The sequence below is a fragment of the Hypanus sabinus genome, chromosome 11 (genome assembly GCF_030144855.1).
Source record: "Hypanus sabinus isolate sHypSab1 chromosome 11, sHypSab1.hap1, whole genome shotgun sequence".
Classification (NCBI taxonomy): Eukaryota; Metazoa; Chordata; class Chondrichthyes; order Myliobatiformes; family Dasyatidae; genus Hypanus; species Hypanus sabinus.
The window spans coordinates 22,907,856-22,924,291 of record NC_082716.1 but is presented as its reverse complement, the minus strand read 5'-3'; the positions used below and the strand labels follow the sequence as shown (position 1 = coordinate 22,924,291).

At 43.2% G+C, this 16,436-nt stretch overlaps 1 protein-coding gene across 5 annotated transcripts in view; it reads right to left on the bottom strand.

The window, feature by feature from the left end:
- LOC132401765 (choline transporter-like protein 3) overlaps positions 1-16,436 on the bottom strand; it is a 160,696-nt gene that overhangs the window by 134,045 nt on the left and 10,215 nt on the right. For 2 of the 5 annotated variants that reach the window (XR_009514696.1, XM_059983942.1), the window contains exons 1-2: positions 13,158-13,474; positions 4,034-4,138 (exon numbers count right to left, since the gene is read on the bottom strand). Coding sequence is in view for 2 of the 5 variants with exons in the window: in XM_059983942.1 (XP_059839925.1) it covers positions 4,034-4,138; positions 13,158-13,286 (234 nt within the window). In the remaining 3 variants the exon portion in view is untranslated. Of the gene's footprint in view, positions 1-1,892; positions 1,911-4,033; positions 4,139-13,157; positions 13,475-16,436 lie in introns of those variants that run through there. The other 3 variants (XM_059983947.1, XM_059983943.1, XM_059983945.1) reach the window with 3 other exon arrangements.

Sequence of the window (16,436 nt, the reverse complement as noted above, 5' to 3'; positions counted from 1 at the left end):
CATCCTGCTCCTCCACAGGAATAATGGAGGAGCATGGTGACATCTAAGTGCAGTAACTCAGAATGCACCAAGTGGAACAAGTTGGGGGATCCTCACCATAAATGGGGTTGGAGTGGTGGGACAGGGCTGAAATAGTGATCCGAGCTGCCAGGAAGAGGAGGGGGCTCAAAGTAGAAAGGTTCAATCTCAGGTTTCTTCCTCTCCAAACACTCCCACCAGAAAGGTCTGAAGAATTTCAAAATGGTGCTTTAGTCACACAGGTTGGTGAAAAGTAAACGGGCACTGGAAAACCTTGAAGATGAATCTTTGATATTAAATTTAATGCGAACTTTGAAATTTACATTGGACTCTGGACACAAGAACATTTCAGACTTTAGCTGTTAAACTAGTGGCCTTTAATCTGGTTTATAAAACCACCACAATTGATGGAATGTAGAAAATTACACCTGCATAATGGGAGAGGTTGCGTGGCTATTCCACTAAAGGATAATCACACAAATATTAAGGAAGTGTAACTGAGTTGTTCAAATGCTTTTGTGCTTCTACACACACACCAGAGGAAACTGTCGAGTCCCAACAAGTCCACAAGCCACTATATAATTGTATGGAAGGAGCGAAGAATCAATCATGCATAAATCATTTTCCAACAATAGAGCTTTCAAAAAAGCAAGAATGACTTTTAACCTTTGCCGTCTGTTGCTAGTAATTTGGATGGTATCAAATCTCTGCACTTCACTGACTTTGACCAACCTTTATCCTACTGATTTTACAGTAGGGTCCAGGTGGCGGGGTAAAAATGCTCCTTTCCTAGGGCTTACGGATGTGGTCATATTGGTTCGAGCAGGCTGTAGAACGTAACACAATTATCAATAAAGGCAGGGCTTTTGACAGCCTAAAACTGTTCGATTACTATATAAACTCAACACGTAAACTGGTGAAACTGTGTTCAAGGCCTGAGTCAGAGTCAAATAGAGATACTTGTAAGAATATCTCAATATTCTTTGAAATTATAGGAAGTTTTTTTCAAACCAAATCATTCAGAAAGTGAGAGGACAATAAGCTTATTGCCTATTTGGGGTTAAGTGACGGTGCCTACATAGTGGCAAGACCCGAACATGCATAAATAATCAAAGCAAACTCCGAAAGGGTTGTCTTCTTAATTTGGGTTTTGATGATGGGTGGATTAAATCAACAGCAGCAATTTATCTTGGATTTCAATAAGGTTTCTGAGACTCAATCCAGTTTCCTTGGAAAGGGTGGAGCTGGAATTAAAAGGAAGCTGAACTGAGAAGAAATCACAAAAATGGAAACCACTGACCAATTTGGTGTTGCTATTGGCAAAGGCCCATGCAGGCTGCAGTGATGCAACCTGCCAGGAATCAGGTCTATACCGGACATCTCTTTTCTATTATCTGCATCGATGACAAGGAGTCACCACATCTGCAGATGAATCAAAGGTACTAAAGAGGGCAGAGTACAGGCCGGTGGTGTCTGACCCTGGGTCAGTACAGTGGTGCAGCAAGTAGAGTTGCTACCTTACAGTTTGGTTGACTCATTCAATCATGCTTGTGTGCATGATGTTGACCCTATTATTATATGAGAAATACATCGTGATTCCCACGATGTATAAAAATGGGAAAGGACTATTACTTCAAACGGGAAATGAACTAATGAGTAAGGACATCAAAAACTATCCACTGGCCCAGATTGACAAGGATGGTGGCTGGGAGGAGAAGCTGTTGGCATATCTGACTATCTTTACTCTCTCTCAACCCAAGGGCTCTACCAGCTGACAAGCTGTTTAAATGCCTCCAATAATCCGAGACATATAAAAAAATTAAAATCCTATAAAGTGTTGAAAAATAAATAATTCAAATATTTCAGGTACTTACTTTTTCCACATTTAAATGGTTTAACCTCCTGAGTTGAAAACCTTACACATAATAGTTTCAGCACGGTTTTGGAGTGCACAATTGGTAAAGTAGCAGATTTATTGTAAATTATTAAGCTACAGTAACTGCCCCAAGCACTAGGCTGAGTTACGCCATGATAATGGCCTGGAGTTGCAGAGTTTATGATTTAATCAGAGTTATCCTGTGAATTCCGTCCTGTGTGTCCTCTGAGCTACATACCTGCAAAAAGAGACTCGATTTAAATGAAGGTCTTGCTCTCTGTATACCAGTTCCATTACAAATCTGAATCCCTGGCTCAGAATGGAGAAGGAGCAACCAGGCACGCAGTGTGCATCATCTAGACTGTGTTACGGAACCATGCGGAGGTCAAGCAGAAAAGTGGACAGAATGCCCGACAAACACTGCCCTCACTGTCGTGCACTTTCTGCTTCACCTGCGGACAAGTCTTGCAGATCACACTCGTCTCACCAGCAACATGAGAACCCACAGAACCAGAGTGGAAGCAAATTGCCATCAACTCCGAGGGACTGAAGCTTGGAATATACTCAAATGCGCTTAATGCCGATCTAAACAAAATAAGAAAAAAAAACAAGGGGGGGGGGAATAAAAAAAGGTAATGGGCCATTTATGAAATGCATCTAGCAGCTCTCTCCTGAACCTCAATGCAGCTTCACTGTCAATTCCAACTCAAGTGCCCTAGGAAATACTCCTCATCAGCCAGTCCATTCAAAGTCTAAGTCAAATTTATTGTCATCTGCACAAGTCCACGTGTACAGGTGCAATGAAAAACTCACTTGCAGCTGCGTCATGGGCACATGGCATTATTTAAGCAGCATTCACAAGAAAAACATAAATCATACACATTTTTACAAGTAAGAACACAAAAAATCAACAATTACCAAGTTCTCTTCAGTGCAAAGTGATCAAAGTGGTCATTGTGATACTAAACTGCAGTGAATTCAGCCTCATCTTGGCAGCACACACAAAATGCTGGAGGAATTCAGCAGGCCAAGCAGCATCTACGGAAAAAATGTACAGCTGACGTCTCAGACCGAGACTCTTCAGCAGGACTGAAGGGTCTCACCGAAGGGTCTCATCCCGAAATGTCGACTGTACTTTTTTTCCATAGATCCTGCCTGGCCTGCTGAGTTCCTCCAGCATTTTGTGTGTGTTGCTTGTATTTCTAGCATCTGCAGATTTTCTCTTGTTTGTCAGCCTCATCTTGGCTTATTTTAATCAATGCTTATTTTCAAGAGAGGCACATAACTGAAGCTTTCACAAACTCAGCAACCCCAGGCCATTACCATGGCTGCAATTCAGCCTAGTGTTTGGAGGCAGGTATATGGCTTAATAATGTACTACAAAGCTAAGGTTGACATAGCTAGCAGTGGTAGTGGGGACAAGCTCCCACTACCTATAAAATGCTCCAACTGGCGTGTGACTCTAATGGTCTCTGACAACCACGTCCAATTGTTGGCCTTCACAAGTGGCTTAGCTACTAGGCCCGGCAGAACTGTTTCTACTGATGAGAGAAGGGGAAAAGGCTAACCACCGGTACCTCAAAACCAGTTGCTTCGGGCAGGTGGGGCTCATCAGCCTTGGACAGCAGCCCGCCTAGGAGAAGGAAAACTCTGATTTTAAACCTCTGTGGCCTTGTGGTCGTATCCACCCATGGGAAAGGCTTCGAGAGTAAACCCTGAGGAAAAGTTCCGTTGCCAGGGTCCCCAAAGTAGTTTGATGTTGTTTACAGCCTCTGCGACGACACTGGTGCCAAGCTGAATTGGTGCTTGCCCTTCCCTTGGACTACATCAGTTACATGGAGAGGAAAATCCCACTGCATGGGCAACAACCGGTTTTTCAAATCTTCACACCTAGGCTTGTATCCGAGAAAGGACGCAGTCCACCAGAGGCGCAAACGCATGATCCGCTGGGATCAACTGCTGCCTACCACCGTAAAGCTAAAACACAAAGATTATGTTGAAACTAATATACAGGAAGGTTTTAAACTCAGGAGGCTGAACTATTTGGTCTCAATAACCACTCCATGTACTTAAACCAAGCTGCAACTTTTGGTTAATCAATTCAATTTTTCCTTCTTTTTCTCACTGCAACACACTCACCATTCCAACCCAGAAGAGAAAGAAGACAATAAGCCAGGGGACATCTGTGCATCTTCTGTAGATCTGTGGTCGCCATTCTCTGTGAGGTCCCTCAACAGCAGTCACCTGAAATAAAAATGAGAAAGACTGCAGATGCTGGAAAGCCAAAACAACACACTCAGAGGAACTCAATGGGTCAAACAGCATTCAGAATAAACAGTCGCCGTTTCGGGCCGAGACCCTTCTTCAGGACTGAGAAGGAAGAGGGACAATGCCAGAATAAAAAGGTGGGGGGAAGGGGAAGGAGGATAGCTGGAAGGTGATAGGTAAAGCCAGGAGGGTGGGAAATATCTAGTTGTGCAATATCAACTCTTATTCTTTATACAAGGGGTGATTGATGTTTGTGGCCTAAGGTAGAAGGAGTTGAGTTATACAGCTCTCATTACATGCACATGCAGTTCAATTTGTTGAGTGAATATGCAGAAAGTTTGAAGTTAATAACTCATCTCCTTCTACCTTAGGCACAAACTTATCAATCACCCCTGCTGTGGACACTTTCTGGAGGTCCAAGATCCGTATGCTCCATGACCGCTGGACTAAGTGTGTAAATGTAGGAGGGGATTATGCTGAAAAATAAATGTGCTAGGTTTTCTAAAAGCGACTCCTTCTACTTTAGGCCACAAACTTATCAATCCCCTTGTATAAAGAATAAAAGAGAGTTGATATTGCACAACTAGAAAATGATGTGGGTGAGGTAGCAAGGGGGGGGGGAAGGGAATGGCAGTTGAAAATAAGTACTTTGCACCAATCTTCACAGAGGAAGACACTAGCACTGTGCCAGAGGTCCATGAGTGTCAGGGAGCAGGAGTGAGCGCCATTGCTATTACAAGGAAAAAGTGCTAACTAAACTGAAAGGTCTTAAGGTGGATAAGTCACCTGGATCAGATGGACTACGTCCCAGAGACCTGAGAGAGGTTGCTGAAGAGATAATGGATGCATTGATTGTGATCTTTCAAGAATCTGGCGTGGTTCCAGAAGACTAGAAGAACGCAAATATCACTCCACTTTTCAAGAAGGCAAGGGAAAGGAAATTACAGGCCAGTTAGCCTAATAACCTCAATGGTTTGGAAAGAGTTGGAGTCTAATATTAAGGAAGAGCTTTCGGGGTATTTGGAGACAAATGAGAATATAAATCAAAGTCAGCATGGATTCTGTAAAGGGAAATCTTGCCTGACAAATCTGTTAGAGATCTTCGAGGAAATAATAAGCAGGTTGGACAAAGGAAAGGCAGTGGGTGTCATTTAGAAAACATAGAAACGTAGAAAACCTGCAGCACAATACAGACTCTTTGGCCCACAAAGCTGTGCCGAACACATCCTTATCTTAGAAATTGCGTAGGGATACCCCCAGCCCTCTATTTTTCTGAGCTCCATGTATCAATCCAGGAGTCTCTTAAAAGACCCTATGATGGTGCCTCCACCATCACCAGCAGCACATTCCACGCACTTACCACTCTCTGCGTAAAAAACCTACCCCTAACATCTCCTTTGTACCTACTTCCCAGCACCTTAAAACTGTGCTCCCTCGTGCTAGCCATTTCAGCCCTGAGAAAATGCCTCTGACTATCCACACAATCAATACCTCTCATCATCTTATACACCTCTATCAGGTCACCTCTCATCCTCCGTCGCTCTAAGGAAAAAAGGCTGAGTTGACACAACGTATTCTCATAAGGCATGCTCCCCAATCCAGGCAACATCCTTGTAAATCTCCTCTGCACCATTTCCATGGTTTCCACATCCTTCCTATAGTGAGGCAACCAGAACTGAGCACAGTGCTCCAAATGGGGTCTGACCAGGATCCTATATAGCTGCAACATTACCTCTCAGCTCTTAAACTCAATCCCACGATTGATGAAGACCAATGCACTGTATGCTTTCTTAACCACAGAGTCAACCTGCATAGCAGCTTTGAGTGTCCTACGGACTCCGACCCCAAGATCCCTCTGATCCTCCACACAGCCAAGAGTTTTACTATTAATGCTCTATTCTGTCATCATATTTGACCTACCAAAATGAACCACCTCACACTTATCTAGGTCGAACTCCATCTGCCACTTCTCAGCACAGTTTTGCATCTTATCAATGTTCTGCTGTAACCTCTGACAGCCCTCCACTATCCACACTATCCACAACATCTCCAACCTTTGTGTCATCAGCAAAGTTACTAACCCATCTCTCCACTTCCTCATCCAGGTCATTTATAAAAATCACAAAGAGTAGGGGTCCCAGAACAGATCCCCGAGGCACACCACTGGTGACCGACCTCCATGCAGAATATGAGCCATCCACAACAACTCTTTGCCTTCTGTGGGCAAGTCAATTCTGGATCCACAAAGCAATGTCCCCTTTGATCCCATGCCTCTTTACTTTCTCAATAATCCTTGTATAGGATTCCTTGTCAAATGCCTTGCTGAAATCCATTTTCACCACATCTACTGCTCTTCCTCCATCAATGTGTTTAGTCACCTTCTCAAAAAATCCAATCATTTTACTTGGATTTTCAGAAAGCATTTGATAAGGTGCCATACATGACGTTGCTTTTAAAATCCAATGGCATTGCAGGAAAGATACTGACATGGATAGAGGAATGGCTGACAGGTAGGAGGCAGTGAGTGGGAATAAAAGGGGCATTTTCTGGCTGGCTGCCAATGACTACTGGTGTTCCTCAGGAGTCAGTGTTGGGACTGCTACTTTTCACTTTGTCAATGACCTGTATAATGTAATTGATGGCTTTGTGGATGATACAAAGATAGATGGAGGGTAGGTAGTGCTGAGGAAGCAATGCGATTGCAACAGGACTTAGACAATTTGGAAAAATGGGCAAAAAAAAAGAGGCAGAGGGAATACAGTGCTGGGAAATGTATGATATTGCATTTTGCTAAAAGGAACAACATTGCGGACAATTAATTAAATGGGGAGAACCTTCAAACATCAGAGGTGCAGAGGGACTTAGGAGTCTCATGCAAGACTCCCAGAAGGTTAAGTTAATAGACTGAGTCTGTGGTAAAGTAGGCAAATGCAATGTTGGCATTTATTTCAAGGGGAATAGAATATAAAAGATAGGAGATAATGCTGAGCCTTTATAAGATACTAGTCAGCAACACCTGGAGTATTGTCAATGGTTGTAGGCCCCATATCTCAGAAAGGATGATTTGTCATTGGAGAGGGTCCAGAGGAGGTTCATGAGGGATGATTCTGGGAATGAAGGAGTTAACATATGAGGAGCATTTGGCAGCTTTGGGCCTGTACTTACTGGAATTTAGAAGAATGCAAGGGGATCTCATTGAAACCTACCAAATGTTGAAAGGGCTAGATAGGGTAGATATGAGAGGATATTTCCTATGGTGGGGGTATCAGAACTACAGGGCATGGCCTCAAAATTGAGGCATGACCCTTTAGAACAGAGGTAAGGAGGAATCTTTTTATCCAGAGAGTAGTGAATCTCTGTCACAGACAGCAGTAGAGGCTATGTCCATGGGTATATTTATGGCGGAAGTTGATCATTTCCTGATTGGTCAGGGCTTCAAGGGATATGGCGAGAAGGCAGGTAAATGGAGTTAAATGGTATCCGGAATCAGCCATTGATGGAATGGCAGAGCAGACTTGATGGGCTGAATGGCCTAATTCTGCTCCTATGTCTTATGGTCTAAATCTGTTGGAATTCTTTGTAGAAATAACAGGCAGGATAGACAAATGAAAGCCAGTGGATGTTGTTTATTTGGATTTTCAGAAGGCCTTTGACAAGGTTCCGTACATGTGGCTGCTTAGCAAGATAAGAGTCCAGGGTAGTGCAGTAAAGATACCAGCATGGATAGAAGATTAGCTGACTGGCAAGAGGCAAAGAGTGGGAATAAAAGGACTTGGTAGTCCTTGAGCAGGGTTCCCTAAATATTAACTTGCAGATTGAATCAATGGTAAGGAAGGCAAATGAAATGTTAGCACTCATTTCAAGAGGTCTAGAATACAAAGCAGGAATGTAATGCTGAGGCTTTATAAGGTATTGGTCAGACCACACTTATAACATAATATAAGTTTCGGGTCCCTTATCTTAGAAAAGAAGTGTTGGCGATGGTGAGAGTCCAGAGGAGGTTCTTGAGAATGATCCCAGGGATGAAAGGGTTAACCAATGAGGAGTGTTTGATGGCTCTGTGTCTTTACTCGCTGGAGTTTAGAAGAATGAGGGGGGAACTCATTGAAACCTATCAAACATTGGAAGGCTTAGATAGAGTGGATGTGGAGACAATGTGTCCTATAGTGGGAGAGTCATGCACCAGAAGGCACTCCCTTAGAACTGGACATCCAGTTACAGAACAGGGATGAAAAAAAATTCTTCAGCCATGGGGTGGTGAATCTGTGGAATTCATTGCCACAGGCAGCTGTGCAAGCCAAGTCAATTTGTATAGTTAAGGCAGAGGTTGATAGGTTTGTGATTAGTAATGGCGTCAAAGCTTACGGGGAGAAGGTATTGAGAAATATACCTAACATAATCATTAATTATATTGAGAAATATACCCAACATAATCATTATATATACCTGAAATATAATCACTATGTACTAGCTATTTACTATACTATGTAATCACTTCTAGGTACTGAATATTACTATGTATTATTTTACTAGACATATTTTGCTATGTATTGTTTTAACTAGATACTTTGTACTCTCTTTGCTGCATACTGTGGCAATTACAGAACACCTGTTTAGCTAGCAGCACTATTAGCTGAAATGTACCCCATGTATTACACTCAGCCTTTGTTTAGTAAGAGATAACGGTGGCGGGCAGGATGGTACGAGCAGGAAATGTAATGTGAGGGAGGTTGTCTGGAAAAATAACCTTGGCCAGGAATAAGACCCCAATGCGAACGGGTGAAAAATAACGGTGGCGCACCGAGAGCTAGGCAAGAGCAATTGATTAGTTAATGAATAGATGACATGCAATTAAAAATTGATTGGGTATGCTGATGAAACCGAAATGTAACTGAGATAAGAAATTACTATAAAGTATGCTGTACACTGGAGCTCGGTGGGCTTTCGGTGACAAGTTCATTGATTGCCTCAGCCTTTGTTTGCAAATAAAGGTCTAAATTTCTCGAAGAATTGTCTGCGTCTCCTGGTCATTTCAAGTAACCACGACAAAATTGGCGTCACGAACAGGATTGGAAAGAGACCCGCGAAAAAGATTCAATAGGTTGGGGCTGCTTCCCGGTCCCTCGGGAGCCCTCACAGAGCTAACAGAATTACGGGTGCACCCAGAAAAAAGGTAAGCACTTTTTGTGACAATTTGGATTAAAATTCTGTTGGTTTTGGGGGTCTCGGGGACTCAGAAGTGTGTAGCAACTGCTGAAGGGTCTCTCCGATCCAAAGAATGTGGCAGAATTGGGGGTTTGACAGGAGGCTCAGAGGATTGATCGAGAACACTGCAGTGGGGTTAAGTACGAATAAGGTAATAAGAAGTTGAGTAAAGAAAATTCCACGTGGTGTTGGTGTTGGTGGCGGATACCGCTTCATGCAAAGCGAAGGGCTGAACGGACAGGGAGAGTGAAGAGAAAGTTCTGAGAGTACTGCCCTAGGTTGAGGGCTGCTCGGACAGAACGGAATAGAAGGCAAGAAGAATTTGATAAATTGCTTGAACACTGGTAGAATAAACTGTAGGGCTAGGCATGGAGATAGGATCGGGGGGGTATTTGAACTGTGAGATTTTTTTTTAAGAAATAATACCTAAGAGAAGAAGAGAATAACATGGCGGCAGAAAAAGGAACAGCAGTAGACATACTGTGCAAGAAATTCCCGGTAAGTAGAGGTGAGATTATTGCAATTTCAGAGAAATGGGAAAAAAGAACCAAGAACCTGCACACGAAATGGCCAAAAGAAGGGACTTTCGATGTAAGCTTGTGTGAAGAGATGGAAGCACTAATTAAAAATCATAAACCAAACAATGTCCAAGAAAAGGGAGGAAAAGAGAGAGAGCAGGAGATGGAAGTGTTGAAACTTTTTAGGATGGAGGAGAGAGATTGAGAAAGACAGGCAGGATATTGATAATAAACAAAAAGACAAAAGGGAACAGGAAAAACAGTCGGGTGGGGGAGAGGAAAAACATAACAGAAACCCGGCTTCAGCTCCATACCCGGATCTGAAAGAAGTAGAAAGACCCCCTCCCTATTATGAGCAGGGAACACCCAAGCAATGCCCCATGATATCAGGAACAGTAAGCCTGCAGGGGGAAGTAGAGGTCTGGGACCCTGAGGAGGAAAGAAGGAAATATGAGAGGGTGAGAGAGGTGCTGAGGAACGAGATAGAGGGAGAAAAGATAAGGATGGAACAGGAAAGAAGGGAGATGGAAAGGGAAGTGGAAAGGCTACAGCAGCTGAGAGAGAAGAGGGATTATGAGGAGTATCGGTTATACTGCAGAGACAGACAGACTAAAAGAGAACAGGAATCATCTAGACTGCAAGAACGGAGTGAGTTGAGAGGAAGTTGGAGGAAGGTAGGAGACGAGAGTTTGGAGGAAGTATGAGAGAGGACGGAGAGGCAGATATTGGAGATGGAAGAGGGGACTAGGGGAGAGAAGGAGCAAGGAAGAAGGTATACCCCAGGAAGGTATGAGTGGCAGCTAGTAGTAATAGGGCCAACAATAGATGAAGAACCAAGTGAGGAAGGAAGCTTGATTACATGGAACGGGGAGAAGGAAATGCTGCCATTGCTGGTAAAAGGATCAGGACAAGTACAGTATATTCCTTGGGGATCCCAGGACCCGGAAGGGCCGAAAAATACTCTGCCTAGTCTGCACGAGGGGGCAAGAAAGTGGATTAGAGCCTTCGAGGAGGAAACAACGAGACGATTGTTGGCTATGGGAGATTTGAAGGCACTGCTGATAAGGTTGATGGGAACTTCCAAGCTGAAAGAACTGATGGAAATGGCCGGCTTACAGAATGTGGACAGCCCACAGACTGATGGGGCCAATTTTGATCCAGTGAGGCAGAGGGTATGGCAGGCCCTCAGGAAGCTTTATCCACCCAGAGTGGACCCCAAAGCCTTAAAAGGGGAACCACTGGAAGACACTGAAAACCCAGCAGCCTATGTAGAAAACCAGTTGAAAAGGTGGAGACTGGAGACTGAACAAGAGGTGGAAAATAGCTTGTTTCTGAACTCACTGTTCCGACAAAGCATTCTGGATGCAATGCCTTCACCGGCCAACTCTAAATTGGAGGGAGTGGTTGGGCTGTCGTCGCTGACCCCACAAGCATTCAGCAATCCCGTAGTCCATGCGGTGGAGAAATATCGGAGAGACAAACGAAAGCTGGCTGAGCAGCAAGAAGAGGTGCAGCGAAAGCTATTGCAAATGCGGCTCGAAGAACTGAAAAAGAGGGAAAAAGAAAAAAGCAAAAAGAAGCTGCCAGCCACCACCAGTGTGAGTACAGCCGTTAAAGTGAATGAAGCACCACTAGATGGAGGAGCCGGCCATTCTGTCAGTCAAGGGCCAGAAAACCCCAAGCCAATAATGAATGTCTTCAGAGGAGCATTTCCACAGATGCCCTATCAGGGACAGAGTAGATTTAAGCAACAGCCCAGACAGGACTGGAAGTCCCAAGGAGGGGGGCAGAGGAGTTATGGGCAGACTGGTTAGAAAGTAGACTAGAGGGATGGGGTGCGTGGCTGACCAAAATGGCAATGACATCAGGTATTGTGCTGATAAGTTGTACATTTATTCTGTGCTGTTTTCTTCCATGTCTCAAGACTTTTGATAGTGTGTGCAACAGCAAAATGATTCCCAATGCTCCTAGAAATTGTTGAATCTGACCCCGGACAAGGAGAAAAACCGATGATGTACTGTTACAGTCTGCGCAGTGCATCAAGCGGACTGGAGGGTGTTAATGATGTGGACACTAGTCTGTAAAGGTGTCTGAGACTTTTTTCCTGTCTCAGCTATGGAGGGACAGGTTTTTGGCTCAGCAGCCTAGGGTAATAGAGAGAGATCATTTTGAGCTCCGAGTACAGAAATTGTAGTTGACCCAAATTTGGGATTAAAATGCTGGACTTTATTTTGCCTTTGGTGCACGGCCTCTGAGTGTTCTCTTTCTGTGTGAGACCCTGTGGGTCTCAAAGGAGGGATTATATTGAGAAATATACCTGCATAATCATTAATTATATTGAGAAATATACCCGACATAATCATTATATATACCTGAAATATAATCACTATGTACTAGCTATTTACTATACTATGTTATCACTTCTAGGTACTGAATATTACTATGTATTATTTTACTAGACACATTTTGCTATGTATTGTTTTAACTAGATACTTTGTACTCTCTTAGCTGCATACTGTGGCACTTACAGAACACCTGTACTAGCAGCACTATTAGCTGAAATGTACTCCATGTATTACACTCAGCCTTTGTTTAGTACGAGATAACGGTGGCGGACAGGATGGTACAAGCAGGAAATGTAATGTGAGGGAGGTTGTCTGGAAAAATAACCTTGGCCAGGAATAGGGCCCCAATGCGAACAGGAAAGAAATAACGGTGGTGCAACGAGAGCTCGGCAAGAGCGATTAATTAGTTAATAAATAGATGATATGCAATTAAAAATTGATTGAGTATGCTAATAAAACTGAAAATGTAATTGAGATAAAAAATTACTATAAAGAATGCTGTACACTGGAGCTCGGTGGGCTTTCGGCGACGAGTTCATTGATTGCCTCAGCCTTTGTTTGCAAATAAAGGTTTAAATTTCTCGAAGAATTGTCTGCGTCTCCTGGTCATTTCAAGTAACCACGACAAAGGCAGGAGAATGGGGCTGAGAGGGATAATACATCATCAGCGACTGAATGGTGGAGCAGACTTGATGAGCCAAATGGCCTAACTCTGCTCCTATGTTTTATGCTGCCATTAAAAACATCAACCACACAGAACTTACACTTTTAATCACAACAAGAATGCTACACAGGCTTTTCAAAATCACCACGTGTACAACTGATTATCCTGGTATGCTTGTGAGTTGTGCAATTAGTGGGGTGACTGTAAACACTGGTAAATTATAATTAGCTGTGAACATAGCCCACGATATCATGCAAACCTACCTTCCTTCCATTGACTCCATTTGCCTCTGGGAAGCAGCCAACATAATCAAGGGCCCCTTCTACCCCGGTCACTCTCATCTCACCCTCCCCTCTTTCCATCCAGGAAAAGTTAGGAAAGTCTGAAAGCATGTACCACCGGATTCAAAGATAGTTTGTATCCCATTGTTAGCAGATTCTTGACTGGGCCTCTCATATGCCAAGGATGAATTCTTGATCTTCCAGTCTACCTCAGCACAGCCCTATGCACTTTATCCGTTTACTTATGTTCTACTTTCCCCACAACTGTTGTGCTATCTTCTGCATTCTGATTTCTGTTACTACCTCGACGTACTTATGAATGGAATGACTGTACTTTGTATGCACGACAGCAATAATAATAAACCAAACCACCTTTGAACACTCTGATCCTTACAGCTCTCAATTCAGTTGCGCTTGACAGTAACCACACACATTTTATCCATAAATGGGAAAAGATTTTGGTCAAACATTTAACTGTAATAAAAAAGGATCTGTTTTCCAATAAGTAGCACCAAATGAAAAGTAAAGAGATCTAGCCATTCTAATGAGTGAAATTTTGCATTTTGTTTTGTTTGGCATACAGAGTATTTGGGTTTATTCCAAGCTTTGAAAGATTTTTCAAACATACCCACATGAATTAGAAGATCACAAATCTACCCCGATTCCTGACACCCTCACTTCCGTCTCATACCCGACCCACGCTCCGGATCTCTGCTCTGACCACATACACAACTGACCCATGTTTACCAAATTTCACCAACACTGGTTTCAGACCCAGCCCATTTCCCTGACCCTCAGCTCCAGCCACATACCTGACCAAATATCCTTCAGATTCACTGGCAGGAAAACTGAACCAACGTCAGTTGCTTCAACAACCTGTTTCAACAACCCCAGAAGCTGTGCCCTAATTATTCTTTGTCCACTATGTGTGACTACTCCTTTGTTCCCACACCCAGTCTGACATTGTTATGAGAGGAGATTACCAACAGACAGAGAAAAGATGTGGTCAGAACCCCCTTGGAGAAGAGTAACATTCAGATTTATTTATAACACATACATTGAAACATACAGTCAAATGTGTCTTTTGTGTTACAGTCAACACACTCAATGACGTACTAAAGGCTGCCCACAAGTCTCACCATACACTCTGACGTCAAATAGAATGCCCACAAGTTCAACAGAACAACAACAACAGCAAAACCAACCCCGTTCCCCACAAACTCACCCCTCCACGTACAGACAGGTCTCCTCTGGGCTTCCAGTCCTTGGCTCCTAACTCAGAGACTTGCAAACATCAGACTTTGCTGATCACAGGTTTGTCCTTTGGCATTAGACCCCCGATCTTACCGATAAGAAAGATTTTGCTTCCTGAATACTTATGGATTTTGAGCTTCTGATCATGAAGATCACCATGAAATTTCCATATCACACATCATTTGTTTGAAATTGCCTACATGTTATTTCAATTCATAATTCAAGCCTATTAAGATGTTACCCACAATGTAAGCTGAAAAGTTTTTATCTTGTCTAGGCAGGCCAGATGCTCATGGCAGGCCAGGTTTCAGAAAGGCTATAAAAGCATCTCACACACACACACTGTACTGTGCATTGCATTTACATGTATATCAGTTCCGATCACGTTGATTCTCACGCTGTATGCACATTGCATATTGTGTCTACTCATTATAATAAAGTCATTTTATCTCAGGAGTATTTGTGACAGCAAAATATCTCACCAATTTTTCAACAGCCATGATACTTTGTCATATTTGTGGGAAATACACGCTGAAATGTCAAAGACGCAGCGTGCCTCCTCTTATTGAGAAAGCCTGTAAGAGGGTGTACAATTGGCCACCAAGGCAAAGCCTGGGCTCCTCACGTTTGTCGCGCAACATGCGCTGTCGATCTTAGAGTTTAGCTCAGAGGTACTCAGAAGTCAATGCTGTTTGCTGTCCGAATGATAAGGTGAGAGCAGAAAGATCATGTAATAGACTGTTATTTCTGTCTGACCAGTGTGTCTGGTTTCTCTGATGTCCATTGAATACCCCGATCTCCCTTCGGCCACGAGGCCTGTGCCATATGATGATAGTCTTCAGTACCGAAGCCACCAGAGACATGGAGTCTAGAGGAGCCAGAGGAAGATGCCATGTTGCACGAGCCAGGAATGGTAAACAACACTGATACTGATACAGACTTTGAACCCTTTATGTCAAGTGAACCTCATCGGACAACTCAATCTGAGTTAAACGACCTGGTCAGAGACTTGGGTTTGTCAAAGGCAAAGCAGAATTACTGGGTTCAAGACTGCAAGGGTGGAATTTGCCGTCACCAGGCACAAAAGTTTCCATGAAGGATTCGATAGTTGTGACAGATGTTTCCCAGGATAACTGATGCCAAGAATAAGGAAAGTATTTTTCTTGATCCAGAAATCAAACAGGTCATCAATGACAGTCAACTCAAAGAACTTCTAGCAGAACCAGAGAACAATCACATGGAAGGCATTGAAGGATGTTGTTGAAATTTTTCTTGGCAACTACAGGGCACCAAACTACGTGCAGCTGGTTGACAACAGGCTTCAAGATACAAAACCATTAAGTGCAACTTGTCACTAAAGATTCATTTACTGCATTCCCATTTAGTCTTGCCCTGCACTGTCAGTGACGAGCACGGTGAAAGGTTTCACCAGGACATTGTGGTCATGGAGAAATGGTATCAGGGCAATTGGAATCCATCAATGCTGGCTGATTATTGTTGGACACTTAAGCAAGAAGCCTCAGACATGGAATACAAATGAAAATAATCAAAACATTTTTAGCTTAGTTGAACTATTGCAAAGCATCAGCACCATTAATGCAATTAAAGGCATTATATTCAACACAAGCTAATTTTTTGTTCCTCAAATTCCTATATGATACAAGTTGTCTGAAATTATATTTGTGTTCAGCTTCAAGTAGTCTATCATAACCACAAAAATTTTTTGAGGTAGCAAAACTTCCAAAAAAATTTGCTGTCCAGTGTAATGGGTTTGGGCTTTGGGCCCTGACTCTGGACTCACATGGACCTCTGAGACCCTGGTGTGACTCCTTTGGACCTCTACCATTGGTATCTGATCCTCAGGCTTCTACCTCTATACCTCTGACCCATGACCACTCAGAAAGCAGAAGGGGGGGGGGGTGCAGCATGTTAATAAGCTCAGGCTCAAGCATTGGGGCCAGCCAGAAGCCCTGTGTACGTGGTGGAAGGAGAAGATTAACTCCCAAT